This window comes from Crinia signifera, chromosome 6 (genome assembly GCF_055691185.1).
Source record: "Crinia signifera chromosome 6, ASM5569118v1, whole genome shotgun sequence".
NCBI classification, from domain to species: Eukaryota; Metazoa; Chordata; class Amphibia; order Anura; family Myobatrachidae; genus Crinia; species Crinia signifera.
This window is the reverse complement of record NC_139222.1, coordinates 168,121,583-168,144,187: the sequence shown is the minus strand read 5'-3', so window position 1 is coordinate 168,144,187 and position 22,605 is coordinate 168,121,583. Positions and strand designations below refer to the sequence as shown.

General features: G+C 43.6%; 1 protein-coding gene across 1 annotated transcript; it reads right to left on the bottom strand.

Annotated features, from left to right (window-relative positions):
* Positions 1–18: 18 nt before the first annotated feature.
* On the bottom strand, positions 19–22,323 carry JPT1 (Jupiter microtubule associated homolog 1). The gene is made up of 5 exons (XM_083148041.1): positions 22,170–22,323; positions 8,768–8,919; positions 3,137–3,231; positions 1,546–1,564; positions 19–357 (listed from the first exon to the last, which is right to left on the bottom strand). The coding sequence occupies exons 1-5, from the start codon at positions 22,223–22,225 to the stop codon at positions 242–244; spliced, it is 438 nt and encodes a 145-aa protein (XP_083004167.1). The 5' UTR covers positions 22,226–22,323; the 3' UTR covers positions 19–241.
* Between the last annotated feature and the right edge of the window lie 282 nt (positions 22,324–22,605).

Sequence of the window (22,605 nt, the reverse complement as noted above, 5' to 3'; positions counted from 1 at the left end):
AAGAATGAATGACAAACATTTTCATGTAAGTGAAAGCTAGGAGCATACACTTAAACATTCTTTATTATGTGAAATAAAAACATTTATACTAGAAAAGAAAGCTACCATCTTCCATTAGAGTCAGGAAAACAGTCTTACAAAAAAAAAAAAAAGTAAAAGAACAAAAAAAAGACAAAGTGCTTCGAAACAAGAAAACATGTACAGTCAAACATATGAAAATGCTGAAGTAGTGCAGATTTGTTTAGCCCAAGATCAGACTGGATTTTCCTCCTGGAGGGTTTCTTCTGCTGGGTACTGCAGGAGGAGTGGGCTCAGGGTCTGCAGCAGCTAGGGAAGCTTTTCCAGAATCCATTGTTTCTGCAGAGAAAAATAACTGTTATAAATAGAAAAGTTTTAAATACAAAAACCCAAGTGTACAGTACATACACTGTAAAGCAAGGGTGGCCAATCCAGTCAGATCAATGGTCCATGTTTTCCAAGTCAACTAGCTGGTGCACAGCTGTAGTCATTAGTAAATGTCACATGTTTAAACATGCTGCATTCATTCCTACTATATAGTAGGTGAGACTGAATAAAGACTTGCGTCCATCTAGTTCAGGGGTGGGGGAACCTTTTTGGTGCAAAGGGTCGTTTGTATGGGGAAAAAAATATTTAAGAATTTCTCTTGCAAATTGTCCTGCTGCAGCCGTCCCATGCTCCGGCGGCTGCCACCGAATAGGACTGAGTCTCCAGTTGCTGTTGATTAAGAGGAGTCTCGCGAGAAACAACAACCTCACGTGAGAATTCCCCTGTACTTGACTCCCCGCAAAGCCACCAGGCGGGAGGGCAGACCACTCTAACTGGCTACAGGGGCCGCATACGGTCCTGAGGTTCCTCACTCCTGATCTAGTGCAACCTATTTTTAGAATAGTTTATCCCTTTTTGTATAGCAGGTTCTGATATTTTAAAGACCGATTATGTTACTTATTTGTATCCATGGATGTTTAAAATAAGATTGGATAAACATTTATTGGCTAAACATATTTAGTGTTTGACGACACCACTTCTCCAGGAAGAGAGTTCTAAAGTTTGACTGCTCTGACTAAATAAATTTTCGCTTCTAGATTAACAAAATCTTTTTCTTCTAATCTAAACTCGTGTCCTAGATTCCTTTCTAGCGGAAAAAAGGGTGTTTGACAGTTCATTATACTGGCCCCTAACAGTTACACATGTTGAGCATGTCCCCCCTTAAACATCTCTTCTCCAGTGTAAATATTCCCAAATTGCTTACTCTTTCCTCGTAACTTAAATTCCCTATTCCCCTAATAAGCTTTGCGGCTCTTTGGATTTTTTCTAATTCTAGGATGTCCTTTTTATAGTGTGGGGCCCAGAATTGTACTCTATATTTGAGATGCAGTCTAACTAAGGATTTATAGATCCACAGGTTGCCTGAGCAACATGAACTGTTGGTAGATCTTGAGGACAGGTTTGGCCACCGCTGTTGTAAAGGGTTAACATAACAGGAACTGGTTTATAAAATGGAGCATTAATGCAATTTGTACTTACCAGGTACATCTGCTTCAACCTAAAATAGAGAAGCTTAGAATTAATATACATAAAGCAAAGTGAATACAGATCAAATTTATGCTTCAAGGGTAGTAACCACTGTAAGTGCTGTGATTATCCACAGAAGAAACTTCACATGCAGATATACTCACTGTTCCCAATTCTTTTAGAAATCTTATACTTCCAGGTGGGCAGTAAAGTAGAAACTTTTCTACATAAAGGTGGCCATACATATTGATTCTTTCAACTGGTAACTAGTTTGCTTATATGAACAGCAGTTTGGCATCATATGGGCAAAAGTAAAAATCAAATTGACAGAGGTACTAATTAAGTCACTTGCGGAGGGACAGGACAGATATATTATCAAGGTACCACAATGGTCCCAGTCGATGAATTTTTGGAAACCTCTGAAATAAATCAAATGAAATAACTTTAGACCATGAGTATTCATGTGGCACTCCATGCTAGAATGTATAGTTCCACAGCATCTGCTGCGCAAATCCAGCAGGCTAAAATGGTGGCACATTGGGATGTGCATCACATTAAATAATGGATTAAGGGCCCAGACAATATACCAATTCAATTGTGTTAATATGCATGATGATATCAGTATCATTAAGATATTGCACATCATTCAGTGGGTACCCACCATATTGTCAATGATGAGCGCTCCCGCATATAGTCAGATTTGACTGTTCAGATGAGTCTGCGATAGGTTATCTGGTCAGTGACTGATCAGCTGGGGTCCTGGTGATGTCACTGAATTCTATCATTAAGTGTTTAAAGGACATAAAGCAAGTTCTGTAGCACTGCCAATAATGTTGACCAATGTCGTATGGTCATCTGAGGGTTACATTTTAACACCCAAAACTTTCTAAAGGGGTGGGATGAGCCTTAAACTACCCAATAGTAATTGGATGTAACCTGCATAAATGGATGACTGCTTTCATCAGGTTTGCATTCTTAAACAGCGAAAGTATATCTTTGTTAACTCACTTACATTGCTACAAATTAGTAGCAAACACATACCAGTGGGTGTTTACATTAAACACAAGTCAACTACTAATGCATAGTTGCCATGTTACTAAATTATAGCCCTCTCCTCCCCTCTGTAATCAAAGGGATAACTGCAGGTCCAGTAGGTCAATGCATTCCAATAGAAAGTTCTAACCAAGCCACAGGAAGTGACACATGAGGAATGAAACTGACTCAACCTCATGCACTGGTTTAGTCAATGACACATCTCTTGTTTGTATTGCAGTCAATTGTCATTGAATAAATTGTTTGAAACATTTTACTAACAAGACCGTAAAGATTTCCAAGTCTTAACATTAATTCAACAGTGTAAAGTTAGGAGCACATCAAGTAGAAAGTTAGATACAAGACTGTACATAAGCATGCCACAAGTTAAGGTATTGGACATAGAACAGTCCTAGCCTGTTACACAATGTTTATGCATTAGTTATGCCTGCAAAGGCTGGTCAAGTTCTACTCCATTTTTAGGATAGGTTCTCATTCCTATTTCACTAGAAAGAGGCACAAAGTATTACATGTGGCTGTTAAGACGGCTGCAAAAAAGGTTAATACAAACCATGTTATCTACAGCATCAATGTATTCCCCCTGTGTATACGTTCTGTGTGCAAGAGCATCTTCAGAGTCTCCACAAGCTGCACTTTCTGGAATTACTGCAAGACATAGGACAAAGGTCATACCTTCAAACCAAAGCATTAACTATGGATATAAGCCCTTGTATCAATGCAAGCAGGTAACTATGGCTGCTATCTGGTTCAGTTCCTCTAGTGGAGCATAAACATTAACTACTGAATAGTGGGACCCACATGGAGCCATGGAATGTGCTTTTATTGCCATAGTACAAGGAGGGGGAAGCTTCTTAGCAACCCTGTTCTTATACTTATGTATCTGTCATTCAATTGAACAGCTAATATATCCTGACTGAATAAGTTGGCTTAAGGCATGGGTCTTCAAACTGTGGCCCTCCAGATGTTGTGAAACTACAAATCCCAGCATGCCTTGCCACAGTTTTAACACTTCCTTATAGCAAAACTGTGGCAAGGCATGCTGGGATTTGTAGTTTCACAACATCTGGAGGGCCACAGTTTGAAGACCCATGGCTTAAGGTTTTAGTAATAGATTGCATCTGATCTAGCACAAAAAGCATGGAGTTAATCGCACTGTATGCATACCTTAAAGTCTGACCTTCCTATTCAGTTTTCACACAATGGGGCAGATGTATTAAGCTAACAAGAGATAAATCCAACGGTGATGAGGAGAGATAAACGTCCAGCCAATCACCTGCTAACTGCCATGTTACAGGCTGTGTTTAAAAAAAGTCAGTAAGGAGCTGATTGGCTGGACGTTTATCTCTCCTTATCACCCTTGCATTTATCTCTTGTTAAGGCTTAATACATGGGTCTTCAACCTGTGGCCCTCCAGATGTTGTGAAACTACATGTTCCAACATGCATTGCCACATTTTTTCCTATGAGAGCATGCCAAAACTGACAGGGCATGCTGGGACATGTAGTTCTACAACATCTGGAGGGCCACAGGTTGAAGACATGTGGCTTAATACATCATAATGTGCCCAAATACAGATGTAGCGGGATTCATCTTTGCAGGCATCGCCATCCCCTGCCCCGCCGCCATCTGTATGGCAGAAGGGGACGCGCGCACGAGGTGCGCGCGTCCCCTTCCGACGGTGCTGCCCTCGGTCGCCCCGTGCCCACACCGGGCGACCGCACCCCCCCTCCCCCCCTGTAGCCTCCTCGGGTCCCCCCCTGCCCCTCGAGCGGGAGGCGGACAGTAATGCGTCCGCCTCGCCGCCCGGATACTGTGACGTGCGTGGGGGACGCACGCGCGTCAGTCAGATAGCGGCGCCATGCTGCTGGTGGATCGCCAGCAAGGATGAGGATAGATTCATCTGTAGAACAGCTTTAGCTACATAAAGCATATAAACTACTGGGCAAACTGAAGTGCCATTTGGCTGCCCAAATGGCTTACTGAATGCATTTCAGCTCACCAACACAGGAGACTGAGCTTAAGCATTCCCCCCATGGCTATTAGTATCTTAATGGAGCATTCGATAAATTACATCAGGCAGGATCTAGTGGGACAGCTGTGAGATCAGGATCTCAGCCCATGATGCTGGAATTTGAACCCCAGGATAGAAACCTCCAATCCTGGGATTAAATTGTGCATTTGCAGTTATGCCATTCAGAGTTGAGCACCAGTGACACTTGGCTCAGAAGCTGGTGTGGGGGTGTCACTAGTGTGTCGCTAAACCGCAGCCATAGAGAAGGTTCAAATGTAGCGCCGGCTGCCAGCCAATCAGGGACGTGGACGCAGAAGTAGCTTCAATTGGCCTGCACATTTGAAATATACCTTTTATCTTCATGGCAGAGTCTGAGCAGGGCATTCCAGGAATAGGTAATCTTTCCTGTTGTGCACCACTCCCAGACAGTGACAGGGTTCCAGTCCCTGTGCTGCCAAAATGCTGATAAGCTGCCCCTACCCAGTCTGCAGGAATGCAGACTGCCAGGTGACTACAGGTATTGCGAGGGCACAAGCTATTTGGCCCCGTGTCTATGGCACTTCGACAAGGACAGTGGAATTTCAATCACAATGCCAGCCAATCATAGCTGCGGGTGCTGTATGCATCTCTATGGGGGTCGATCCTATTAGCCCCGAAGGGTGCAAGTTGTGTTCAGGGGCCATTTTAAAGTTGAACGGCAGCTGAATTAACCCTAACTGGTATTCTTCGCAGGGCTGAATTTGCTCACACCCCTATGGAAGTTCAGTGAATTCAGCCCGCCGTAAAGTGTGCCTGGTGTCGTGATTTGCAACTCTCAAATCATCCGTACAGGTCAGGGTTAATCGGATCGAACCCTATGGCTGCCTAATCAAATGCTATTTATGTACACTTACAGCCATCCTGTGTGTCCAGCCCTCCTGCCTCACTGCTACCTTCACATATCCCCATTTTTCAAACAGCAATCCCTACTTAAATCCCAGATTTGAACATTTAATAAAAATAAAATAAAAGATTGGCATCCCATCCCTACTCCTAACTGCTATTTAGTCCAGTTTACTGGGGGAAGATCATGTCAAACAAATCTTATTGACTTTTTTGACTGTGACTAAAGTAATAGATCAAGGTGGGGCTGTAGATGTAGCTTATCTAGACTTTTGTAAAGCTTTTGACACTGCCCCACATCGCAGACTGTTAAGCTTGGGATTGGATTCTAAGATAGTTGAATGGATAAGAGCGTGGTTGCAGGACAGAAAACAGAGTTGTAGTAAACGGAGTACAGTCAAAGGAGGGAAAGGTTACAAGTGGAGTACCCCAGGGATCTGTGCTTGGACCGGTGCTTTTTAATATCTTTATTGGTGATATTGCAAATGGAATTGAGGGTAAAATGTGCCTTTTTGCAGATGACACAAAGGTATGCAACAGGGTAACCAGGAGGGGTAAAACAAATGATTGAGGATCTAGGTAGATTAGAGGAATGGTCAAGAGCATGGCAACTACAGTTGAATGCCAAAAAATGCAAAATCATGCACTTGGGTCTCAGAAATCCAAAGACTGAATATAGTATAAATGGCACTATAATGGAAACTACTGAGGAAGAGTGGGATCTAGGTGTCACTATTTCAGGGGACTTAAAAGCAGGTAGGCAATGTAACAAAGCAATGAAGGCATGTCAGATGCTTTGTTGCATAGGGAGAGGTATCAGCTGTAGAAAGTCATTGGTACGGCCTCACCTAGAGTATTGTGTTAGTTCTGGAGGCCATATCTCCAGGAGGATATAAATACATTAGAGATTGTACAAAGAAGGGCAACTAAAATGGTGCATGGCCTACATCACAAAACATACCAGGAAAGACTAAAAGATCTAAATATGTATACTTTAGAGCAGAGAAGGGAAAGGGGGGACATGATAGAAACTTTCAAATATATCAAGGGCTTTAACAAGGTACAGGTGGGAGACATTCTTCACAGGAAGAGGAGCAACAGAACACGAGGACATGCACTGAAACTAGAGGGAGGAAGATTCAGGGGAAATGTGAGGAAGAATTACTTCACAGAAAGAGTAGTAGATAAGTGGAATAGCCTACCATCAGAGGTGGTAGACGCAAATAAAGTAGTACAATTTAAACATGCTTGGGATAAGCATATTGATATCCTTACAAAAAAAAAAAAAGGATCAAATATGGTTTGAGGAAACATGTTTAAAAAAGGGGCAGACTAGATGGGCCAAGTGGTTCTTATCTGCCGTCAAATTCTATAGGAATCTCAATACAGTTTCCAATCCTTGGTGCCTCTGATATCCATCCTGACCGTGAGATTATTTTATTACAAATACCTTGATTTATATGTCATTCTTTATTTAATTAATTTTTATATGCTTTAATTAAAATTAAATTCTTAATCCCATGGTTATTACTCCTCAAACTAGCGCTGTGCCACCACTTTCTTTTCTTGTTTGTGGGATTAACTACCCCACTTTTGCACAGCAGCTGAGATTTGAACCACCACCAGCGCCTGTGTCCCTTAGGGGACCATCTTTCTGCAAGCACACAATAGCCCCTGACACTCTGCCGGACATTTCCCTGTCACTCTACCTCCCCGTTACCCTCAGTCACCCAAAGCTGGTCATACTCTCTCCGTCACTCTGCCTTTCTGTTGCTCTCGGTAGCACCTAATCTCGATTACCATGTCCCTGTTGCCCACTGCTTTGCACCTTCTGTCCAATCACTCAGCCTGTTTCCCTCTGCTTGTCATGGTCATCTGTCCCAACCAAAGCCTACTTCGCACTGCCAAATGCAGCCTCCTACGCAACTACTGCAGATTACAGCCTAAAGTAAGGTAATCACACACTATTGCCTTTCTCTCCCACTTGTAGGTCCCTGCTTTTACTCTTGCAGTCCTTGAATTTTGGCTCGTATCATGTGGCATAGTGTTTAAGGGGCACTAGTACTAGATCAGGGTTAGCCAACTCCAGTCCTCGAGAGCTACCAACAGTTCACATTTTCCAGACAACCTAGCTGCTGCCCAGGTGCACTCATTACTCACTAACACGTTTAAAAAGATCCACAGGTAGATCCAATTACTTCACTTGTGATTATGTGAGGAGATCTGGAAAACTAACTGTTGGTAGCTCGAGGATTGGAGTTGGCTACCCCAGCACTAGATAGTAGAAGGTGTCCTACTATTGTGGGGTATAAGGGACACCCCCTTTCAAGTGGCCACACACCCTTTTCCAGAGCCTGCACCTTAGTCTCATGCATAGCTACTTCCTTTAGTTGTCCATATCCCCACTTTGAGCACTGGTCTAAAGACTTTGCAAAAAATACTGTAATTTAGTATTACAAAAAGGTTCCAATTTTTTTTATTTAGGTATAAAGCATGATACCATTTTACTTTAATTTAGGTAACACAACAAAATATCTGATACGACTGACTTGCTTTATACATCTCACGCAGATTCCAAAAATTCTAGCTATATAAAGTTTCAAAAAAATTTGGCATATGGAGAGTATACATGTAGTTTAAGAAACATACAAAATAACAGAACTGGAGATGGTGAGGTAAAATCAATGTTTATTAGATATCGATTGACCCTTAAGTCATAGGAAGGGACAAATGGGAAGAATGAAACTTTACAAATTAGGACATAACTATTCTCCAAGCACTGAATAGCCATTCAAATCCGCACCCTGCTAAGATGGACAATGCTGGTACTTGCAGGTGTTGGGAACACTGGTTTTCTACTGTAGTGCCCCATGGTGTATGCACTGCCCTAGTTGACCAGTTTCTGCTTGAACCCCATGAGAGGTGGAAGCAGAAGTCCAAATACATTGCCAACATCCCTTTGAATGTGTCCCTGAATCACCCCTGTAAGTACAGAATAAGTGATAGCAATGTGCGGCATTGCAGTATGGCCATCGTCCAGTCGATTAGACACTGCAGACAAGAAAATTATTGGTAGACGCTGCAGAGTCTATTTGGCTGTACACATGGGCTGCTGCTGGTGAAGGCCAGCCGGCTTCTCTGGCAGCGACTGGCTGATTTTGACTAAGCAAAAAAAAAAAAAACACTTAGTTAAGATCTCCCAACAACAGCCCTTTACACTGGTCAGGAAGCATTTTATGTGCTGGTGACCATTCTTTTACATGTCACTACTCCAAGAGCCAAACATACCCGTTTCAACAGCACAAGGTGCGGGCAGTGGTTCTTTGTCTGGAATGCCAAATATGTTGGAAGCCATCTTGTGCCGTCTAGCAGGTTGTTGAGTCTGCTGATCACCAACTCCAAAAGAGAAGCTGGACCCTCCACCTGGAGGTCTCAGGATCCTAAAGAAAGTAAAAAAGGCAAGATTCCATGTTTAGGGCTCTGCTAGAAGGTGTCGTAGGCCAAGTTATTTCCATTTACAAGCTGCAAAGCGTTTAACAAACCTTCCCTAAGGATTCTCCCAAGTGGCTTAACACAGGCATGCACATACAACTAGCCTCATTGCATATTAATCAGCCCTTCAAATGAAGTCATGGCATGACTATCCATTACAATAAGTTGCATTTGCAAAATGGTGTGACTAGGACACAGCAGCTTATGTTGAGTAAAAGGATGTGGCATATATTCTGTGCTACCATGGCTGCAGTGTTTTCTTAGAACACCTTACCTTTTGTATGCATTTGCACATGAAATACAGGCATGTCATATCTAGTCAGCGCCTGCTTGTGCACATAGTAACGCAAATAAGACCTTTTGGAAAGACCCAGCAATAATGGCATTGCACAGGACCTGTCAGCTGACTGCATCTCTGCTGCAAGGCCTATTGAGGCAATATATGAGGACAGCTGTAGATTTGTAAATGCCTTATATTTAAGAACAAGATAGATAACTCTTTAGGGGCACTAACTTTTACTGTTAAAATTGTTTAAGTTTTATTCATACATATTAAAAGACAATACACTGTACAGCCCAATCTCTCCTGGAGAACAAGAAATGAAAGGAAAATACCAAGAAAAAATATAAAATATCAAAAAAAAAAAAAGAAGAAATTATATTTCGGAACGAAATGTGATGTGTATAGGTGAAGAAAATGATGCAGATTGTTGTAATTGCCACTGCAGGAGCTACTTCGTGCTTACATGTGCAAACATTATGCCTATGCTCTCCTAACACTGTATAAATTAATACAGCAGTAAAGATTTGTGTGCAATAAATATGATACTAAGGCCAAACAAGCTACAACTGGACCATAATAAGTAATACTATAACAGAGAATGAGGATTTATGTACAAGGAATATGGTGCTGCAATTAGTCAATCTGCAGCTGGACCATGATTTGACACTAGAACAAAAATTAAAATATATTATTTAAAGTGACTATATGAGCTGATACACTTATCAATGAGCACCACTTGTGATCCTCCACAGAATCACTTTGGTCATTAGTCAACTGAGCTGATTCTTTATTGACTGACTAAATCAATATAACAAAAAAATTAGTGAAATATCATATTTGGGTGGTGTCAGCCACTTGCAGGAGACCCCAATTTCATTAATAGCAGGCATGTCCGACCTGCGGCCCTCCAGCTGTTGTGAAACTACACATCCCAGCATGCCTTGCAATAGTTTTAGCATTCCCTAAAAGCAATACTATGGCAAGGCATGCTGGGATGTGTAGTTCTGGAGGGCCGCAGGTTGGACATGCCTGATTAATAGTATCCTATGATCCTACTTCATTATACTACGCACATACAAAGAAACATGGTTATAGCTGAGCTCTTGATACAATGAAACAAGTGTGCACCCCTAGAGTATGATTTGTAAATGCCTATAAGCAGTTTATTAGGTAATGTAATAAACACACAGCTTCCACCAGTGCTTAAACCATACTTTAGTATATACCTCATTGAGTATTTAAGATACGCATTACATTTATTTTTTATCATGGCTTAAAGCAGGGTTGCCTACTTGACCCTCTCCTTCAGGGAGAAAATGCTCTGTTCCTGGGCTTCCCTGGTAATGTATGATGGATAAGAAAGGTGGTTCACCACAGGTGATGGCAATCATACATTACCAGGGAAGTCCAGGAACAGAGCATTTTCTCCCTAAACGAGAGGGTCAGGTAGGCAACCATGGCTTAAAGCAGATTTTAAGTGTACAAGAATTAGAGATGTGAATGTTTGGTTTTATGGTTCTTGTTTTGGATAGCCAATAAGAACGGAGTAAAACCAAACCTGCACATCTCTAACAAGAATTAACTTTAGCTGGTGTGATTTGCCTTATTCAGAAACATGTCCATGGGCATCATGTCAGGAGGGGAAGCCAGCAGAATAGAATCCACACTTCTGAACATTAGAAGTTTTGCACTTCAAATCCTCTTTTGGCCTGGGCTCTCAACCAGTGTTAGGTGTTCGTTTTAAGTGTATTCTGAATATTAAACATTCTAGTTTGCCATGAAAGCTGGTACTTTTACACACTAGAGAATCCAATACTGGGGCATTTTCTTCAATCCTAGGAATTGGGATTGAAACTGACCAATCCTGGTATTCCCAGGATTAGCTTCCATAATAAAACCACCCCACATTTACTTACATGTGCAGCTGGGAGCTTGGTAAGATGTAGAGGAACAGGGCAGGCAAAAAGCGTGCCCAGGATAGAGGTAGGCTGTGCGGCTTGGGCAGCATGACTGGCACATACCTTTTCACTCTGAAGAGCCACACAGCTGGGATGCAAGAAGCCAGGCAGCATCTGCTCAGATGCCGCCTGGCATATCCTGAAATCATGCCATTTTTGAGGCCAAATCCTGGGATCCTACAACTGGCCACTGTAGTACATAAGTTCTAAGCCTGAAGGAGAAAGACCTGTGTATTGGTCTTGTACCACTTTATTTTTTTTTAAACCCTTGCCCACTTACAAAGTAAGCAGAAGTCACAGGTGAGCAGTGGTCAGGTTAACAAATATATTGCCAAGGTAACCAACGTCCACTAAATACTGCATCTACATCTGTAGAAAGAATTTTCAATATCTTACCATGATCAATATTACAATACCCTTTTTACACTGGTCAATGCACGTGAACATGTAGCAATACAGGCTCCCCAAGCTATTCTAATCACAGCACTGCTAAGACATGTGCCAGCAATGTATATATCACTGGCTTATAAATAGCATTGGTGGCCAGTGGTGTGTATTCTCCAAATGTTGGAGTAAGAGGAAGGAGCGGGATGTTCTGCCAAGCTGCGTGGATGGACGAGGAAGCAGGGGTGTTGCTAGGGTGGGTATGCATGTGGGAGTGGGGCGGTCAGCCAGGCTGAAAGTGACTTATCTTTCAGCCTGGTGGCCGTACACACCTAGCAATAGCTGAAAAACCAGCCAACACCGCTAGATGTACTTTTAAAACCAGCAGATGGACCACCTTGCATCACTACTAGCTGTCCATTGCTGGGGCATACACACTAGGCAACCAAGCTCAAAGTCACTCAAAATGGCAAAAGCGTGCCATTATGAGCTGAAGATTGGCTAGTGCATGGGCCTTTACTATGATGTCCGTTAGCCAATGAAATAAGGTTTACCATATATACTCGAGTATAAGCCTACTTTTTCAGAACATTTTTTATGCTGAAAAAGCCCCCCTCGGCTTATACTCGAGTGAGGGTCCCACTTGAGTCAATAAGTTTTCCCAGTTTTTTGTTGTAAAATTAGGTGCCTCGGCTTATATTCGGGTCGACTTATACTCGAGTATATACGGTATATTGTCTGAAATAAAAGCAGAAGCCATCTATAAAGATCAAAGTGGCAATTCATATCAAGGATATGCAGTGGTGTGGCTTAAAAAATACTGTAACAAACATTACACTTTCCTGAAAATCTTTACTTGAGACGTTAATGGTCAAGAGGTGCCATCAGTGCACCCATTTCTCTGGTACATTGCGGCCATAGCAGCTAAACCTCCTACACATTAGCAAACTCATTGGCAGCAGGGAGCTGGCATTAGCACTTGCATATTCACTTGCTGGAGGGGAAGCAAACGATGGCGGGGTAGTGACAGTCAAGCTGTTAAAGAGGATTTCCCTCGTCTGAGCATGCAGGATGAGGGAGAGGTTGTTACCAATGTGTGGGAGCATGCATTTAATGATACTGTGTTAACACTTCATGCCATAGCGCCTAGTGTATGGCGCTTTAAGCCCCATACACATTACCCGATCTCCTCCAACATCTAAACATAGCATCGGCAAGTGCATACACTCAGATGCCAGGGTCATGCTGCAGCCGGTCTCGGGCAGCGTAGTTGTTGGCATTACTACATCAAAGTGCTGAGGTCAGGGGTTTGATTTCCACTATGGCTGAAATTGTGTGGAGTTTTTATATTCTCCCCATGTTTGCGTGGGTTTATCCCAGTTTCCTCCTACAGCCCAAAAATATACTGCTAGGTTAATTGGCTCCCAAGAAATTAAACCTAGAGTATCAGAATTTTATTCATGACTCCACTAGGCAAAAAGTGGATTTAGAGTTGTGGTTTTCCTAAAGTAAAAATTGTATTATAAGCAAACCTTAGGGTCAATTATGTGGTGATAGGAGTTGCTTCTGTTTGTCCACATATTGTATCACTGGACGCCACAAGCTCTGGTTCTGCTCATGTCACTGACAAATAATTTGAATTATAGGAATGTTCTGTAAAATATATGTGAGCTATATAAATATGGCTGTCATTAATGAGGACCTCCCTCATTTGAACATGTCCAGATAAGGGAGGGGGTTGTTCGTGTGGGAATGTTCATAGTTGACATTGATTTTTTTTATTTTGATTTTTTTTATTTTTATTTTTTACATACTAGGCGATATTGTGAATATTGCCTAGTGTGTATGGCAGTTAAGCTAGCTATGGACATGGGCTTGAGGCATGGAGATTGACAGCAAAGATGCAGTTAGCAGTCTATCTGCGACTTGTTAGCTGCATCCTGCCATACCCAGCTACAGCCAAATACACTATGCGGCTGCTTCGTTGACGTTACCTTGCCTGCACAGTATACCGCCAGGCGATAAGAGTCACCTTCAAAGCGATTTTGGAGTATCTAGTCAAGATCACATGGCCAAATTGCTCAGTGTGTACACCACAAAATTTTAGTTCCCTTTAACATAGCAGGCTCCCCATGTAAATATGCATTTGTTATAATTCGAATGCATAGCCTACATTAAAATCAACTCATGTGCAGCCAAGACAAATTTATTCAGCACAAGATTGCTTACTAAGCCAAGACCACCACTAACATGCCCATATTAGACCAATTTTTAAATAAAAACAAGTCTGGGGACTTGGCATTACTGTTAAAAGGCAAAAACCACATGTTCAGAATAAGAGGAAAGGTACCCTTGTTATCGTTAAGATTATGGCTTTCTTACTAGACTGCACATACCTAGAGGGCAAGTGAATACAGTAGGCTCTACACAAAGAAACTGGGGTCAAGTGGTGGTCTGACAATCAGGATACCGAAGGTCAGTATCCAGTCATCGGAATCAAACTGCCGGTGCTCCGACTTGGGGGCGAGTGCAGAGGCCCCTTGCAGGCTTGCCCTAGCCTGGGGTAGCCAACCCTAGTCCTCGAGTGCTACCAACAGTGTTTTGCAGGTCACCTCACAGAATCACAAGTGAGCTAATTAGCTCCATCTGTGTATCTTAAAATGTGTCAGTGATTAATGAGTGCAGCAGCTAGGTTGTGTCGAAAATTTGAACTGTTGGTAGCTCTCGAGGGCTAGGGTTGGCTACCACTGCCCTAGGTTCTATTCTTCTATGGAGTCAGGATACCAACTGTTGGGCATTGAAAACAGTCAGGATGCAGACTGTTGGTACTCATCAGAATCCTGACTGTTGGGCAGTCATCCGGCACCCAAGTAAAAACAGGCCATCAGCAAAATTTTACATCCTCATCTCACTAAATGGATATGGAGCTGTGCCAGAGTCACCGCTTCATATTACTCAAGCATAAGGGGCAATTACACTTCGTTCTCAAACCCAGTCTTAAGGACCCCACAACAGTTTATTTTTCAGGTCATCCAGCTGGTGACCCAGTGTACTCAATACCAACACATTTTATTATAGCCACAGGTGGAACTAATTTCACTTTATTCTGTATTGAGACCTGGAAAACATGCACTGTGTGGGGTTCTGAGGACAGTTTGAGACCCTGTGCCAGTTAAGAGTTCTCAAAGCATGCAATTAGAGAACAGTATTTCTGGCCTGCATTTCTTATTCAAGGCCTGTGCATCAGACATTTCTTTTGTTAGGTCAACCCCAATATGCTCTGGGAATAGAACAGCTGATGTGCCTCACCCAAATGGGACTGAAATATTGACTGCTCCCACCTAGTAATTCAACATGTACAGTTCAGCAACATACCACCAGAAAGTGCTCAAACAACCCCACCCAAAATGAAGTGTCAGCACAGGAAAGGATATTAGTAAAAGGAAATGCCATAATTACATTATAAAACAAAAACAAGCATGCTGTATAGATCTACGTAACCATACAAGTCTGATGAAGGCTTGTCTGTTGCTCAACACCTACTTTTAGCACTGTTGTAATAGCTTGCAATGGGGCAGATGTATTAAGCCTTAACAAAAGATAAATGCAAGGGTGAGAATGAGAGATAAACAACCAGCTCCTTACTGACTTTTTTCAAACACTGCCTGTAACATGGCAGTTAGATGATTGGCTGGATGTTTATCTCTTTATACATGTGCCCCATTGTTTGATAAGCCAAATGTCTTCAATTATATATTTAGCTAAAAGTTTAATACCCTACAGACAAACTAAAGGAATGGTACCCAATTACCATTGTTTAAACATCTGAAGAGTTTGTCAGTGAACACAGGTTCAGTGAAACCTGTTTTCACCCAATGCAGTCCCAGTTTTGACAACTTATGTCCCTTTCAGACCGCACTTTAAAAACGGTATATTGCCGTTTTTTTACGGTTTTAAAACGGTAATGTGTGCGGTCTGAAAGGTGCAGGACCACTTAACCGGTTAGAAAAAAAACGTTTTTTCTAACCGGTTAAAATGCAGGGTCCTACCCATTTCAGAACCGGTATTTTAGGCTCAAAATCGGTTCTGAAACGGTATTTAGGACCCAGCCAATGAGCTGGGTTCTAAATTCAGCACGGTGAATACTTAATGAGCGCTCATTAAGTATTCACAGCACTGGAGCCCCCCCCCTGTCGATACCCCCGCGCGCGTGTCGACGCCCCCCGCGTCGACTTACCCCGTGCCGGTATCTCCGTTGTGGTTCCCGGCACTGCAGCTCAGTATGCTCGGAAAGCACTTATGAAAAAAGTGCTTTTCAGAAAATGGCTGCCCCCATACGAAAGACAGTTTTTTTAAACAGGGTTTCCTATGGGGCAGCCATTTTCTGGAAGACACTTTTTTCATAAGTGCTTTCCGAGCATACTGAGCTGCAGTGCCGGGATCCACAACGGAGGTGTCGACACGGGGGGCGCACGTCGACACGTGTGGGGGGCGTCGACACGCGCGGGGGGGGGGGGGAGCTGCACGGAGGGGAGGGCTGAAGGCTGCACTGGCTTTGACCCTGTATTTGGAAAGTTTCCAAAAACAGGTCTGCCAGTGTCAAAAAAAATCGGCACTTAAACGGTAATATACCGTTTAAGTGCTGCGGTGTGAAAGGGGTTTTATCTGGAAGACCCGTTTTTGGAAACGTTTCCAAACACAGGGTCAAAGCCAGAGATGCGGTCTGAAAGCAGCATTATTGAGGCTAATTAGATAACAGGTAATAAGCTCTCAGGGCCATCAGCCTAAAGGTGCGTACACACGTACAGATTTTCTGTCTGATCTTTCTGGTGGGAACAAAAACCTGGAAATGTATGGAAGCAACTGACAATCAAAAAATTGTTCCCAAACACTTGAAAACAGACAGTGATCAGTCAGACAAATTGTTTAATCATTCTAATATAATAAATTTATTCAAGCATATATTTTTTTTCTGTTTTCCTGCATTTGGTTGGAAATTTTTGATTGTCAGTGGCTCCCATACATATCCAGGTTTTTGTTCCCACCAGATAGATCAGACAGAAAATCTGTACGTGTGTACGTACCTAAAGTGTCTGATGCTTTTGATGGATAAATGCAGCAATTTAAGTATATATGGTTGCCAATCATCCCTACATGAGTGTTTCCAATTAACCCCTTTCCAGCTACACAAACATTGGGGTAATAAGATTCTGCTGCCTCATGGGTGCACCTGCCACCAGCAGTGACATTTCTGCTAGATTCCACAGTAGAACTTGGCTAGGAGTGTTCTGTTTGCAAGTCCAAACCACACTTTTTGCAGTACTTTAGCAGCTTTGTGTGGCTAAACCTAGTGCATGTTAACAGCCCAACCTCAGACCTCAACGTAACCTTAAAAACAGGCCAGCTTTTAAGGTCCCCCATGCTTAAGCACTGGTCACTTAATTAGTAACTCCATTTGTATGATTATTTTATATGTGCACACGTATGGATATGAACACGGACAGTTAAAGTTCCTTGAGTTTGTAGAACCTTAAAACTAAATTGTATTCCTATGTTTAATAAGTGCTAGACACAGAAGCTTAGATGGTGTTCATTTTGGGGAGAGTTGCTGTTGTGGGATACATGTGCTATCCCAGGGTTTATGATGCCAGTGGTAATACTGACCCCATCAGGGTCTTGGAAGGAAACCTTCATACTTAACCAATAATATTCCCAGCTGTCTATTCTGTCCTCAGGATCCTGATTGATTCAAGTACTGCTGTTGAGGGGGATTGAGATGCCAGCATCTGTATACTGAATGCAAGCATTCCGACTGCTGGAATGTCAACCTCATCCCACTGTTGCAATGGCATAATTGCTGGCCTGATCTTGCAGGGACTCCTGGTTTTTGTATTCCGCCCTATAGAGCTGCAAACAAATCATTCTGGCAATACCACAAGTACTGTGTAGTTACTCACAGGGATGAGATCACCACTATTTGAAATATCCCATAAAAAGAAAGCTGCTTATAAAGAAGTGCAAGAATTCTCTTCGATACTCTAAAGGGGGGCTGGAGTTCCTGAAGACCAAAGACGGACTACAGATCATAGCAGTTATAGCATACTGTGCCAGGGCAGTGAAAGTGAAAGGTGTAGTAGTGCTGGGTACACATTATGTGATAAACCAGGGGCGGGGGATTGGGTACTTTTGAAGGATTAAATCAGGAAACTCTGCAACCAACAGTATATTGTGAGTACATCAGGTGTACAACTGATAGGATACTAACCATACCAGTGGTAGGGGATACAAGAGGTCTAAAGACAGACCTTGGCATCCTGACATGTAGAGTCACCATCTCACCATGCTACAGCCCTACTTAAACCTACCCCACACACCTAACCTTAAGTACTCCCACTAGTGCCTCAGCCCAACCCCCTTCCCATATACTCACTGATATGGATGCTGGCTTTTTTTGGCAGGCATGGAAAATGCGAAGGATCAGGATGCTGCTGCCATCTTGACTGCAGGCAGGATGCTGGTGTATGTATATTGAACACTGGCATCCTAGCTGCATACCAGTGTGGGTTGACTCCTAGGGCCTGGTGGAACCTAGGGGGACTGCCTGTCATTTGCATTACTAATACTTTTTTTAGTTAAATTGTAAATTACTGTAAGGGGAGGTGACCAGCACAGCTGCAAGTAAATACTTAACAGGGGGGTAAGGAATTTGGTCCTGCACCCTAAGAAAGCCCAGGCCTTGGACACCAGCATATCCTGACTGAGGAGCAGATAACCCTTCAGTGCTTGCATCCAGTTCTCTATGCAGCTTTACCTCCTGTACTCTGCTTGGGTACAAGCTCCAGCACTGAGCAAGAAAAACCCACATGTAGGAACCCCAATAGGCCAGCCCTGAGTGTAGAAGTAGTGATTGCTAATGCAATAAATACATCTGTAAGGGACTTATATCAGGGAGGATTCCTATTGATCTTCCAGTACCTTTGAGGAATGCAGCCCATAGGCTACAAATGCTAACACCATTTGCAGATAGCATCAACTACAAAGACCAAACCGTTTGGTAAATTTGCCATTGGATTAGCCTGCCGTCATCCCCTGTAGATACATCCCTGGGATAATTAACATTTGCAGGCTCAGGGGATATCCCACAAATACTCCTTGATTAATGGATCCCAATGTCCTATCTACTGTACGTGCTTCCATTTAGGCTGCTCCAATTCTGTAACTATACACATTTGTTCTCTTAAAAAAAAAAAAAACAGACAAACCACAAGCATAGGGTAGACTACTTAGCATAAAATACATCTACAGCACATAGTCTGGTCCAGTGGTCACCAACCCATCACTTGAGGAGCGAGCCAAGTGGCTTGTCCATGTTGCCCGCCCCTTCTGAGGGGAGGGGAGCGCATCATGTGTCTCCTTCCCTTCAGTGTATCCCTTTGACTGGGCCGTCAGCCAATCATGAGCAACAATGGTGAGTTGTGCCAGGATTTCCCAGCAGCACATTTTTTGGCATGCGTACTGCAAGCTTATTTATTTAGAATGGCATTCTAGGGGCATTGTGTAACTATCACTGCTGGTGGTATGTATATATGGAACAGCATCTATTCACAGGCCGGGGGCATGGCCAGCAGCTCTGAGTACCATGATAGTAGGTCCTCACCCCTAATTTTGGACGCATGCCTTCGGCACACGCAGATGTCCCTTCTACACACGCAGATGTCCCTTCTCTGCCTCCAGTGTTGGGAGGTATGAATGAAGCATATTGGACATTGCAGTGTGTGGCATAGTGTCTGGGCTATTTTGGCACAGCGTGTAAAGGGCATTTTTCAATTATGCAGATTATTTTTTTTAGTAGCTGTTCAGGCAGTTTATTTTGTCTTGAGTAGCTTACGTGCACCCCCCCCCCCAAATAAAAAAAAAAAAACATTTGGAGACCACTGATCAAGTCTATCAAGCATTCCTAACCTTGGGCCTCAAGTGCAGATTTTAGTATTAACCAGGATTCAGCACAGACGTTGAGTCAAAACAGGTACTGATTATGGCACCTGTGTACACGCCTGGATATCACCATATTAAGGATAGAGGTTAGGAATGCCTGATCTATATAATCAGAGTGCTAGAGATGCAAACCCAGGGCATTTTTCTAAATCCCGGGATTAAAAAATGCTCAATCTTGGCATCACTAAAAGAAACACACCCTGTCCACCCCTACGTGGGCCAGTGCGTGGCAGCCGGGCAGACAGCAGCGCTGCGGTGGTGCTTGCCTGGTGCCTCCAGGTAGGTAAAGGAGCACTAGCTGGGCAGGAGGGGAGACTTGGAGTGGTTATCTGTAGCAGGAGGCTGCAGCCTGCGCAGTGTGACAGTAAAAGGTCACGCTGCGCAGCTTCTGAGTTGGTGCTCAGAAGCTGCCTGGCATTAGACTGCATCCCGAAATTGGAGTATCCCAGACATTTTGGTGCCAAATCCTGGGATTGGCCACCCTAGCTACAAGTATACAACCATGTCCTGTTTATCACTGTAAAACTAGTGTTCAAATAGATTTCACATACTGGACCTTCAGTCAAAATACCAGTGAACCCGAACAAAACAAGCAATCAGAACATTGACTTAACATGAGAGAAATCAACCCCCAACTTAAAACATACTAGAATAAAGGTGAGGACATTCATAAAGTAAACTGTGGAAAGGAGAGATCTGATTTATGCAGACCATAAATCCAAACCACCTGCTCAGTCATGATTGTGTCCATACTTCCCATCAGCACCCAGGAAGTCCGACTCATGAATCGTTTTTTTGGCACAATCCATTGAAAGATCCAGCCGCTGCATACAACTCGTAGTCTTAAAATTGGCAGTTTAGGTGCATACACTCAAATGACACCTGTTGTATGAGCCAGCAAATGACCAATTGCATGTGCTTAAAAAGCAGTTTGCTTCCAATCACGACTGATCAGATGTGCAGCACATCTGACTAGAAAACCAACCATTTGACCCACTGGGCCACACATTGACTGATTGTATGCACAGTCATATAACCCTTCAAGATTGTACGTTTTGGTCCAGTCCCATTAAACCAGTATCTTGCCTAGGGCACATTGTGGCCTTAAGGCACCCATATATCTACAATGTATTGTGGCAACCCCCCAATGATAACATTAATATCCCTTTCACACCAGAAATGCAGGGACAATCCCGGGACATTCCCAGGTTTGGACCCAGTCACACCAGAAAAGTCCCTGCATTTTCTGGTGTGTGAAGGGACAGGAAGGAGGCCGGCAGGAGGTGGGGAGGAGGGGGGCAGTCGGCAGGATGACGTCGGGCAGTCGGTGGCGGAGGTGGGGAGAATACTCACCCCGGTTGCTGGTCCTCCGCACAAGCCAGGGATCCACACAGGTGGCGCAAATGACGGGACAGGCGGCGGATGAAGATGATGCAGCTCTCCCGAGCCCTCACGGAGAGCTGTGTCCTCATTATCCACCGGCTATCCCGTCATTTGCGCCTGCATAAAATCCCCGCTGGACAGGACACAGGACCTGGCAACCCATTCACACCAGCCAGGTCCCCAGGAACAACCCTGCTACCTAGAAGGGTTGGATTGCCTGCAAATTAGCCCGGTTGTCCCGGGTACCTTTCACACCAGAGATAGTACCGGGTTGTTCCCGGACTCAACCTGGGAATTTAGGCTGGTGAGAAAGGGGTATTATATTAAATAGGAACATAAAAAAATCCTGGTGGGACAGCAGAATCAGGCATTTTTAACATGCTTAATTTCCAAAATCCTCACAGATCACAGATCAATGCCAATCAGCAGATCACACCAGCTGGTCTACAGGATCCTTTTAAATCAGCTCTGTATGGATAGCCTAAAAATTGGAGACCATTAGTTTAAGTAAGGATGCACAATACCACTAAAGCAGACTGCTAGACTTACAGCTTCACCTTTACATAACCCATAAGCAGATTGTTATAGACTGAAGTAGGAACAATATTTCCACTTAAGCAGTCTTCCTAAACCAGAGCATCAGGGGTAACACCCATCTGCATATTTCCTGCGCACACAAAGGACCAGAGAATGGCAGGGCCATCATCTTATCTAGCACATGTGTGCGGCTGTAGCGGTACCCAACCCCAGTCTCACACAACACCGCTCAAGGCATCAGTGACAAGTCATTTTGTAGCGGTCAGCAGATGGTCGCTAGCTGCCAGCTAGGGCGGTGATACTGCTAGGGACGGATAACAACTGGCACATACTCAGCATCTGAGCAGTACCGGCAGCAGGGCGTGTTACCCGGTACCGGCAGGGCGTGTTACCCGGCCTAGCATTACACATGATGTACGCCGCAGATAAAGCAGTGGCACAGCCTAGAATCATTGCATTGCCAAAGCTTCAGTGGAAATAGTGCTGCCTGCTGTGAGAATTAGTGCCACAGCGGTGTAAGCCACGAATGCACTCCTAGAGAAATATCCCCAAGCAGACAGCATGTGCCGGGATAAGGCCACCACAAGAGGATACAGAAGACCGGACACCGTTATAAAGAACCCTCTAAAAAGAGACCCACCGCGGGGGTGAGCGTTACCTTGAACTGCTACGGCCCTCTGGGTCCAGGCCGGAAAACATGGATGTAGTTGTCATTACTCCAATACGCAGCAATTGTAAGTCCACCGGCTCACTGTTGCGGCATTTATATAATGGGCCTCGCCTCTGCTGCTCGCTGATAGGTTGCTTTATACCGTTAGGCGTTATTTCATCGGAAGGCAGACGCAGCGATTGGCAGATAGAGATGTCTTTCTAGATACGGCACCTGATGTCTGAGCATGTGACGTCAGAAGGTCCCGCCTGCTGCTACAAGCGGCCAATCAGGAGTGGAATCTGGGATGCTGAGATTTTCCAGTCTTTTCCCTTTGTGACTAGAGATGGGCAGTACGATTCATTGGAATGAGTTGAGTCGCACGGCTCAGCTCAGTAAAGTGTGTTGAGTCAGTGACTCGACTCTCGAGTCACGACTCATATGG

Coding starts and splice junctions, on each gene's coding strand:
- JPT1 (XM_083148041.1), bottom strand. CDS start 22,225: ATGACAACTACATCCATGTTTTCCGGCCTGGACCCAGAGGGCCGTAGC. Junction 8,920..22,169: donor GAGGGCCGTAGCAGTTCAAG/GTAACGCTCACC, acceptor TACTTTCTTTAG/GATCCTGAGACCTCCAGGTG. Junction 3,232..8,767: donor ACCTTGTGCTGTTGAAACGG/GTATGTTTGGCT, acceptor TATGTCTTGCAG/TAATTCCAGAAAGTGCAGCT.